Source organism: Rhineura floridana, chromosome 3 (assembly GCF_030035675.1).
Source record: "Rhineura floridana isolate rRhiFlo1 chromosome 3, rRhiFlo1.hap2, whole genome shotgun sequence".
NCBI classification, from domain to species: Eukaryota; Metazoa; Chordata; class Lepidosauria; order Squamata; family Rhineuridae; genus Rhineura; species Rhineura floridana.
The window spans coordinates 200,067,373-200,078,565 of NC_084482.1; the positions used below are offsets into that span (position 1 = coordinate 200,067,373).

At 45.1% G+C, this 11,193-nt stretch overlaps 1 protein-coding gene across 9 annotated transcripts in view; it reads left to right on the forward strand.

Moving 5' to 3' along the window:
• Positions 1 to 9,399, forward strand: part of LOC133381092 (zinc finger protein 436-like) — a 14,346-nt gene extending 4,947 nt beyond the window's left edge. For 8 of the 9 annotated variants that reach the window (XM_061619637.1, XM_061619639.1, XM_061619633.1 and 5 more), the window contains 3 exons: positions 1 to 98; positions 1,280 to 1,415; positions 5,408 to 9,399. The exon at positions 1 to 98 is cut by the window's left edge and continues 619 nt beyond it. In XM_061619637.1, the coding sequence (XP_061475621.1) occupies positions 1 to 98; positions 1,280 to 1,415; positions 5,408 to 6,771 (1,598 nt within the window). In that variant the 3' untranslated portion in view covers positions 6,772 to 9,399. The remainder of the gene's footprint in view (positions 99 to 1,279; positions 1,416 to 5,407) is intronic. The other variant, XM_061619640.1, reaches the window with a different exon arrangement.
• The last annotated feature ends 1,794 nt before the right edge of the window (positions 9,400 to 11,193 follow it).

An 11,193-nucleotide genomic window follows, 5' to 3' on the forward strand; every position in this document is an offset into this window, starting at 1 on the left:
GGGTTAAGGGGGACGACCCTGAGACCTGCGCCAAGGCGGTGGCCCTAGCGGAGGATTTCTTGCTTTGGAAGGAGGCCGCAGAAATGCAGGAGCATCCGGTAAGCAAATTTTACTTTGGTCATTCTTGGTGACTCTGAGAAAGTGCCGGCAGCTCTGCCCTCTTAGTGTGAGGTGGCAGTTCTGTAGGTCTGCTACTGGTGATCTGTTCCTAAAGCAAAGGGGGCTTTCTGGAAAGCTTTGAATCAGAACGCTTTCTGTCAAACTTTCTGGGGAAGAGGCGGGATGGATTTAGCTACCCTAAAAGAATTGAGATCTGATTTCTTGAGTTTGGTCTCATATTTAGCAAGCCAAACTTTAAAGGGATGCCACACTAACTTTATGTCTGGTATAAATATCTCCAGAGGTTTTTTTCCAATAGTCGAAAGTGTTTTATTTATTTTACAAAATCATAAACAGCTTTGCAGCCAAAAGCTATTAAAGTGATATGCAATAAGAGAAAATGAGATAAAACACAAAAAATACAGATTCTAAAAACAAAATCATTTCTAAAATTTGTACAATTAATGTTTCATAAATCACTGGGTCACACTTCAGGGAAATACATATTCAGCAGCCACCTAAACATTAAGATGCTAGGTAGGTATCTAATGTTAGCTGGTAGCTGGTTCCAGAGGGCTGGCCCTGCAACACTAAAAGCCTGGTTTCTACTTAAATTGGAATATTTGATTATGGGGGTGGAAGGAATCGGTAAAGCACATTTATAGCATACTTCAACACATATATTCAGAAGTAAGGTCCAGTGAGTTCATTAGGATTTAGCCCTAGGTGAGTAGGTATAGGATTGTGACCTTAAAGAGGTTTAAATATTAATATTTTAAGACACAGCATACAATCCCTTTACATTGATTAGATGTTACAAGGGGGATGGAGGGTAATGAAGGCACTGAAAATTGTTCACATGCTAATGTTAGTGAGCTTGGAGAGGTATATGGATGATATATATGCTTCCTAGGCATGCCAGTCTGGAAAAAAATTAATTGCAACTTTGGTTTTAGATGTGACTGGCATTGTAACAATTTCTGTTATCTGTTCAAAGGCCCTTCCACAAACAGAGGCACTGTCCCTCTGAATACCAGCAGCGGAAGGCCATCACTTTCATGACCTTCTGGTGTCCTAACCATCTGGACACTGGCAGCTGCTGCTCAGAACAGAAAGCTATACCCAATGGACTTTGGTCCTGATCCAGGCAGACAATTTTTGTATGGTCTTCCAACTCTAGAATTATGGTCCATTTCAGACGTTGGAGCCATTTGAGAAGGTGATCGGCTCCCCCAAAGCTACTTCAAATACTATGAAGGTGCCACCCTACACGGAGGTGGAGCAGAAGAGTGATGGGGAGACTCACGTGCTGCAAGGTAAGGCTTCCCTGGCTTGGATTTTACAAGGGTTTTCTCGGGTGACTTCAGCGTAGCCCAAGGGTGGGGAACTGCGGTGGATCCTTATCTCCCCCTCCCCCACCCCTGGGCCAGGTGTGTGGGTCTGCTCACTCGTCCATCTCCTGGTGCCACAGTGATGTCAGGTGACCCCCTTTTGCTTGCACAGTTTGAAATCAACCCATGCAAGCAAAGACATGGGGCTTTGCAAGTGCTGACAATCAGCTGATTGTTGGCGCTTGCAAATGTTGTGGACAGCGGGGGGGGCGTTGAAGGCACCGCTGATCACCCGATTGGCAGTGTTTACTTACCCCCTTTTGGTCTAGCCATGTCTTTACCTGCCCTTCCCACCTGGTGCCGTGTATGACATGTGTGGGGCAGGTGGGCATAGTTTGGGCAAAGTGGCCTTGTGGGCCAAGTAGGGAGACCAGGCAGGCCTGATCAGGCTTGCTGGCCATCAGTAGTCCACCACTGGCACAGTCCCTCCTTCTGCTTTTTCCTGGCCACTCCAGTACACAGGAAGATATTAGAACAAATAATTAAGCAGGGAATTAATTAGCAGCAAAGCTGGCTTCAGGTTTTGGAGGAAGGGGACACCTTCGATGGGGGTGACAGTTATGGCTGCGTTTGTCCCTCCTTGCAAGCCTCGCTGGCTGGGTGACTGGCAATGGCAGCAAACAGTAGCAAACGGGGGGGGGCGGAGGGGCTTCCAGCAGGTGAGTCTCTGCTGCTTATTGGGAAGGTGTGGGGAGGGCGATGCGGTGCAGACATATTGACAGAAGTGCCAGCTTGGCTAGCATGTGTGCACTTCACCTGTTATGCCACAGCTTTGTCCATCTCCCTCCCAGTAAGCAGCAACAACTCGCCTGCCAGGAGGTCAGGTCAGCACCTCTGCCCCATCACACCATTCCCGACTGGCAGCAACAACTGCTGCCTCTCCCGCTGTGCGGCAGACAGGCTGGAGGAAATGCTACAGGTGGCAGAGCAGTGTGGTACGGGGAGAGGGGCAGTCCCCATTGCCATCCAGAGAGAGAAAAAGAGAAATGTCTGCTGTCCCTAATAATAATATTAATTTATATCCCACCTTTTCCCCAGAACTGGGAAACGAGGCGGCTTACAGAAATTAAAACAAATATAGTTAAAGGCATATAAATAACACATACAGAAGTTGATTAAAATGTAATTAAGCTAATTATAAAATAAAAACATGGCAATTAAAAACAACACAAAATACAAATCGGTAAAAACAGCACCCTATTTAATAGCCCTTGCAGTCAGTTCCCAAAAGCCTGTCAGAACAGGAAAGTCTTCACCTGCCAAAAAAAGGACAGCCAGGAGGGAGCCAGTCTGACCTCCCTAGGAAGGGAGTTCCCAAGCCTGAGAGCAGCCACTGAGAAAGTTCTTTCCTGTGTTCTCACCAGACATGCCTGCGAGGGCGGTGGGACAGAGAGAAGAGCCTCCCCCAATGATCTCAAGGCTCAGATGGGAAGATACGGTCCTTCAGATCGCCTGGACCTGAGCCGTATAGGGCTTTATAAAAGCACTCCTACCAGCACTTCGAATTGTGCTCAGAAACAGACCAGTAGGCAGTGGAGCTGTTATAACCAGGGAGTCGCCTGCTCCCTGCAACCAGCTCCAGTTAACAATCTGCCTGTGGCTCTTTGGACCAGCTGAAGTTTCCGCATGTCCTTCAAAGGCACGTAGAGCGCCTTACAGTAATCCAAATGGGATTACTGTTCTTGTTCCCAGTGATGCCTTCACGGCAGGGCTTTGGGGCATGTGTCCAGGGCCCCTCTCAGCAAAATGAGCAGGTGTGTGGGGAGGCTCTCAGATACAGCAGGGCTGACTGGCCATATTGTGAAGCAAAGTGATTTTCATGGCGATCTAAAGAAGAAGCCCCGCATAAGGCCGTTAAGTCCAGAGTCTAAAGCAAGGATGGGGAACTTCAGGCCCAGAGGCTAAATGTGTCTGTCCAAACCTCTGCGTCTGGACCACAGGGGTCTTCCAACCCCCACCTGCCCTGCTCCCTGCCTTCCCTGAGTGCTTTTGCCTGGCTGGGACATGTCCTTGACTTGTGGTCAATGCCCTTGCCTGGATGTAGGTTGGAGATGTACATAGTTAAGGTATGGAATTCGCTCTCGCAGGAGGCAGCGGTGACCCACAATTTGGATGGCATTAAAAGAGGATTAGATGGATTCATGGAGGACAAGGCTGTTTTCTACCTCCACGGTCAGAGGAAGTATGCTTCTGAATTGCTGGAAACCAAGAGGAGAGAGTGCTCTTTGCACTCAGGCCCTGCTTATGGGCTTCCCACGGGCATCTGGTTGGCCACTGTGAGAACAGGATGCTGGACTAGATCAGCCACTGGCCTGATCCAGCAGGGCTCTTATGTGTGTAGCGTGTGAGTGTATGGTTCTCGTGTGGTCAGTGGCGTAGTAGCCAATTTAGAAGAGCATGATCATCACAGCCATGCTCCCCCATCTTTTTTTTTTCTGCTGAGTTGAGAAGGAGAACCTTGTTAATGCCTTCTCCCACAACAGATGTCCCTAGGAGCAAATTGGCATGAAACTACTGATGGGCTCCAATCAGAAGGAAAGGACAAGGAAGCATGTTAGAAGACTCTTCTCAGTAGCCAACATGCTCCCCTTTCATGCCGATTGGCTGGTAGGATGCTGGTGACATTGGGGCCCTGCTCCCAGAAAAGTAAGGGGTCTAAGAACCCCCTAGTCCCCAGACGACTACACTCCTGAGAGTGGTCCAATGGTTCTTAGGTGGCTTGAATGTATCCTATTATGCAAAGGCAAGAATTGCATTTGTTGCTCCACCCATTTCTGCCTATGGCTCTGCCCACCCTGGCATGTGGCCTCTGGGATGTTGTGCAGCGGGGTTTATTCTGTGCAGCTAAACACAGTTTGTGCAGCATCAAAAAGGTGCAGGTACTCTGTATTGGTGAGTACTGTCACAAAAAAAAATCTGTTATGAACCACCCTGTTCCGATCTTGTAAGTTCAGGTCTGTGGCTTCCTTTATGGAATCAATCCATCTCTTGTTTGGCCTTCCTCTTTTTCTACTCCTTTCTGTTTTTCCAGCATTATTGTCTTTTCTAGTGAATCATGTCTTCTCATGATGTGTCCAAAGTATGATAACCTCAGTTTCATCATTTTAGCTTCTAGTGCTAGTTCTGGTTTAATTTGTTCTAACATCCAATTATTGTCTTTTTCGCAGTCCATGGTATGCGCAAAGCTCTCCTCCAACACCACATTTCAAATGAGTTGATTTTTCTCTTATCCACTTTTTTCACTGTCCAACTTTCACATCCATACATAGAAATCGGGAATACCATGGTCTGAATTATTCTGACTGTAGTGTTCAGTGATACATCTTTGCATTTGAAGACCTTTTCTAGTTCTCTCACAGCTGCCCTACCCAGTCCTAGCCTTCTTCTGATTTCTTGACTATTGTCTCCATTTTGGTTAATGACTGTGCCGAGGTATTGATAATCCTTGACAAGTTCAGTGTCCTCGTTGTCAACTTTAAAGTTACATAAATTTTCTGTGGTCGTTACTTTATTCTTCTTGATGTTCAGCTGTAGTCCTGCTTTTGTGCTTTCCTCTTTAACTTTCATCAGCATTCGTTTCAAATCATTACTGGTTTCTGCTACTAGTATGGTATTGTCTGCATATCTTAAATTATGATATTTCTCCGATTTTCACACCTCCTTCATCTTGGTCCAATCCTGCTGTCCGTACATGTTCAGCATATAGATTAAACAAATAGGGTGATAACATACACCCCTGTCTCACACCCTTTCCGATGGGGAACCAATCAGTTTCTCCATATTCTGTCATTACAGTAGCCTCTTGTCCAGTATATAGGCTGTGCGTCAGGGCAATCAGATGCTGTGGCACCCTCATTTCTGTAGGGAGTGACCGTAGGAAGTAACTTAAAATGTCATTATTGTGTCCTTTCTGAAAGGTGATGGACAAATGACTGAGAATGAGAAGAAGCCTCTTGGGCCAGGAGCATCTAAGCAGATGGAACTTGCTAGTAATTCATCCCACAAAGCCAAGTGTGATCTCTCCCAGTTTCCTCAAATGGAAAACATGCCTAAAAGCCAGCAGAAGGCAGACAGGGATGAAGGAAGCCACCCAGGACAGAGAGAAGAAGAAAACGTAATTTGGGAGAAAAGCAGTGACAGAATCCTAAACCATAGCATCTTCCAGGGGAGAGCACAAAAAGATAAGAGTATCAGGATGAGCTTGAGCTGTGCTAAAAGCTTTGGCCAAACCCTTGACCTTCTGAAAACGCAAACTGAAAGAAAGCCACACCAACATACAGATGGTGGGAAGAGTTGGACATCAGCCCTTCGGCAGGAGAACATCCAAATGGGAGAGGAGTCATATATAGATTGTGGGACCAGCTTGGATCAGAAAACACACCTAAGTAATCCTCAGAGAATCCCTGCAGGAGAAAAACCATATAAGTGCTCTGAATGTGGACACAACTTCAGCCAGAGCTCTGATCTTACTGGAGACAGTCTTTATATATGTTCCAACTGTGGTAAAAGCTTTATTTCCAGCTCAGCCCTTGAAAAACAAGAGGGAGCACCCACTGGGGAGAAACCATCTCAGAAATGCTCAGAAAGTGGGAAAGGTTCTCCACAGCCCTCTGATCCTCAAATGGGAGAGAAACCATATATGTGTACCGACTGTGGGAAAAGCTTCAGCTTTAGGTCAAGCCTTGTCCGTCATCAGAGACTTCACACTGGAGAGAAACCGTACAAATGTTTAGACTGTGGAAAGAATTTCAGTCAGAGTTCAAACCTTCTTAATCATCAGAGAATCCACACAGGAGAGAAACCGTATAGCTGCTCAGACTGTGGGAAATCATTCAGTAACAGTTCAAGCCTTACGTCGCATGAGAGAACCCACAGAGGAGAGAAACCTTATAAGTGTTCCAGCTGTGGGAAGAACTTCAGTTGTAACTCAGTCCTTAGAATCCATGAAAGAATTCACACAGGTGAGAAGCCATATGAATGCATGGACTGTGGGAAAAGCTTTAGCCGCAGAGAATTCCTCATTGGCCACCAGAGAACTCACACAGGGGAGAAACCATATGAGTGTTTGGAATGTGGAAAAAGCTTCAGCCAGAGATCAAACCTTATTAATCATCAGAGAAGCCACACTGGAGAGAAACCGTTTGAATGCATAGACTGTGGCAAAAGATTTAGCCATAAAGCATCCCTCCTTAAACATGAGAAAAACCATCTACATGGCCCGACAGTGGACAGGGATTCTGCTGGAGTTCAAGCTATCTTACATGTGGCAGAAAGCACATAATGGATGAACTTTTTTATGTGGTAAGACTGGTGGGGGGAATCGTACAGGAGAAAAATGAGATTGTGAGAACTTGCTTCTTTGGTTTGAGGCCAGCTCTCTGCTCAACCTGAGAGAATATTTTAGATAAAAAGAACCCGTATCACTACTCAGACTAGGAGAGAGCATCAATGATAGGCCACACTCCCTCTCAAGCTTTTTGTGTTATTCTCAAAGTTGCCTTTCAGATCTTCTGAGGTGTCAACACAAGGCCCAGCATTTCCCGTTCCTTCTATCCTACCTAATCTCTGTGGCATTCTGGTGTTGTGCCTTCGTGTGACCAGCATCACACAGGTTCTGCAGATCTTTGGCCTGAAACTTTTAGCTCAAACTGTTGTTGCTATCACCACAAAAGGTGTTTGGTACCTAGTACGGTATCTACAGTAACAATTCTGCAGCCTCTTCTCATGGAGAGCGAGGTAGCTTTCATAAGTCCCCAGCATATACTCTCCTTGCCTCACCACCTGCTTCCATGTCCAGTGCTGCTATTGAGGATGGGCCATAGCTCATTGGTAGAGCATCTGCCCTGCATACAGAAGGCCCCATGGGTCAATCCCCTGCATCTCTAGGAAATGGATCTGAAACTCTGGAGTGCTGCTGCCAGTGAGCGTAGACATTGTTGAGCAAGATGGACCAATGGCCTGACTCAGTTATAGGGAGTTTCCTATGTGCCTACATGGTGAATTGACCTAGTTTTACACATCCAACCAAGACTGTGTCTCACCTTATTTTTATTTTTTTTCAAGCATCCTGGACCTAGCCCTTTCCCAGTATTTCTGCACACACACTCTACTCTTAGCCATAGCTGGCATAGATGTTAATGGCCTGATCAAGCCACAGCACAGTTTATTCTGGGACCTTATCTGAGCTGCACCATGCTCCCTCCTCTATTTGAGTCCAGGGGAAGATTGTGGCTGTAGAATTTTTATTTAATTTTTTTATCCAATCATCTCAGGGTGGTGTACACACCTGTCTTCCATCCCTCTTCCCATTTTATCCTTGCAGCAATCCTGTGGGGTAGTTTAGGCTGAGAAATAGAAAGGGGCCCAGGTCACCCCCATGAACTGGAAAGTGAACTATGAGTGACAGATTGTGTCTCGGCGACAGATTCACTCAATTGCAGGCCGTTCATTTTCTCAACCTTGACCTGCTCTCACCTGCTGCATTCAGCATGGAGAATAACAATATGGACTTACCTTGCAGGGTTGTAAGGATGACTGAGAAGTGCTTTGAACACAATATAAAGCTAAGTGGCTTAATTTAGCTGCTCAGAAATGTTTTTCTGCCCAGACTGGGTTAGGTTCTAACCTTCTTCCTTCACAGCCTGCTTCCAGTTGTCTAATCCTCCTGTCAAGGAAGGAATCAAGAGTGCCGTGGACCAATTCTACATACTAAACCAATGTAGTGGAGAAATCATACAGTGAGCAGCACTTTGAAACGTAAGACGAGTGTCAAAACATTATATGCTGGGCTGCATGTCTCTGACTATGCTGCGCAAATGCAGAATGTTCTGGGAATAGGCATCCTGAGAATCTAAGGTTCCATTTAAAAATGACCAAGTTTCTAGCCCTTCAGGTTGGAATTTGTGTAAGTAGAGTAAAATTTCAGGGGGCGGGTTTCCAGTATTTGGGGCTGGGACTCTAGCAGCTCTTTGCCCCTCCCCCTTGACTTGTAGAGATGAACCTAGGCTGCTTTCACACTGCACTTTATTCTGTTCTTCTGATGGTTTCTTACCTGGTAATTTGCACATTATATTTGATCTTTCACACGACGTACAAGCTAGTTCTGGAATTCTAGTGGAATATAGTGCAAGTTTAGCGCAAATTTTTGTGATAAATGATACCAGAAATAATTCGATGCAAGCTTGAGAAGCTGGTACAGAGGCTTTTCACTAGTTGCAGCTGCTCACGTGACAGGCATCCCAGCATGCAATGTGTTCCTGCCCTTTAGATGCACCTTTTTTTTTTGCCTGACAGAAATTGTACTGGTATTCCATCGTAGGCACGGGTAGTAGTAGCATTTCCCACACACTCCCCTGTGTCTATACTATATATATATATATATATATAAAATGACGGACGCTAAAGGGAGAGGAGTTGCATGGTAACGGGACAAGATCTTAGACCTCCTACACAGTGGGGAACTACAATGCATATGTGTATAACAGCTGAGGGACTAAAGCAAGACAACATTCATTGCAGCTGTGTGAAAGACAGTTGTGCGAAATGCTGGTAGATCGACTGAAAAAGCTACTGTTCCTTAATGCAACAGGTACTGCAAGTGTGAAAGGAATTTTCAAAGTGGGGACAGAAGCACTACCATTTTAATCTGTTAAACTAGACACTAGAGCAATAAGCCCCACGTCTGAAAGCAGCCACAATTACACAGGCCAGGAAGGGTTTGCAAGCTTTAGCTGGACTTAATTGGAAACTCAGTCAACTGAAACTTAATTAACCACCAGGTGCCAATGTTTGTCAGTTACAGACAAATTTGAATTGGCAGGCTACTAGTTAAAGGTGCAGTTGTTTGGGGGGGGGGGTTGGAAGCAATTTTGATTCTGGTGTATTACTGTGTCAGTGAATGGAAAATAAAATATTAAAAGTTGTCATATTAAAAGTTGTCTTTGAGCTATGTGCTAGCTTTTTGTTCATTAGGTTTTATATTTCCTTGCATTAAAAAGAGAGGTATCTAAATATGGAGCTTTTATATTAAAGAAGTTGTTTATCGTCCATATACAGGTCCATTGATTTCAGTGGGTCTACTTGATGTATGACTAACATTGGATGTCGCTGTATATTAGCAAATCTCATCAGATAAAATGATTGATCAACTAAAAATTCCTTAATTGGCTCACAGCCCTAAAAATAACAAAGACATGTGGCTTGAATTGTGTCTGTATTTTATACAGAAAAGGAAAAAAGAAAGGAAGGCACAAATATTAGAAGAAGAAAAGGGCTACTTGGTCACAGCTAAGGACATAGTATTGTGCAGGGGTGGCAGGATGTTTTGTTTGACTCCCATCTTCCCTGACCATTGGCCATTCTGGCTGGGCTTATGCGAGTTGGAGTCCAACAACATCTGGAGGCACCGTGTTGGCTACTCCTGCAATAGCTTGTACAAACCACACCCACAGAAACCCACACAACTTGCCAACTCTTAGTACTCTGGTGGGTGGGGCCACAACATACTTTCCTTCATCTCTGTAGCCTAGGGGCTATAGGGTGCTTGGAGTGGCACATTCTTTCTGAGGTCAAGGAATTCTCCTGGAGGCTTTTGTAGCTGAAGCAGATTACAAGTTTATTCAAACTTACAGCACTGGAGAGTGGTTTAACAATCAATCTCTCTTCCCAGGGAGCTCTGGGAATCGTAACTCTGTAAGAATCCCAGTATCCTTAACAAACTACACTCCCCACAATACTTTGGGGAAGCCATGACTGTTTAAAGTGGAATAATAGTGGGATAAATGTATGATGTGCATGTGGCCTTAATATTGTTTCATCATCACTTTAAATAAGCATAACTTTTAAATTCATTTACTAATTTCCCCTCATATTATTTTCAGTGCAGGCTACAATTAATGCCTCTTTATCCATGTATAGAGAGCCAGGGTAGAGTAGTGGTTAGAGTGCTGGACTATGACCTGGGAGACTAAGGTTCGAACCCCTACACAGCCATGAAGCTCACTGGGTGACCTTGGGCCAGTCAGTGCCTCTCAGCCTCAGAGGAAGGCAATGGTAAACCCCCTCTGAATACCGCTTACCATGAAAACCCTATTTGTAGGGTCCCCATAAATCGGAATCGACTTGAAGGCAAGCCATTTCCATTTTACATAGTCAGGAAAACGAAACTTAAGGAAACTGAAACTTAAGCATTCCAAGCATGCACAGTGTTTCTATCCCATATACAATACCATACCTTCAGAGCTGATTCCTTATAGGCAACAGGATTTCTCAAAAAGTCCTAAGCATACATTAGCCACTATCACTCAGACCCTCTGAGTGTCACTTATACAAATCCATTCAAATTCCACACTGATGGGGAGGAATGCAAGGGAAACAAGTTCTCTGTAAGCTGCTCTTTCTGTGGCCGTTGGAATGGCTTAAGGTGGTCTTCCCTTTGTTGCAATATTCTTTAAAAGTAATAACCCTAAACTTGAAACAAGCAAGGTAGTGCTTGGGGAACATTGCTCGACACCCTGGACTCTCCATTGTGGAGTCCCTCAGGGGTCGGTCTTGTCCCCCATGCTCTTTAACATCTACATGCAGCCTCTGGGTGCAGTCATCAGGAGTTTTGGAGTGCGTTGCCATCAGTACGCTGATGACACGCAACTCTACTTCTCCTTTTCACCTTCTTCAGGTGAGGCTGTTGATGTGCTGAACCGTTGCC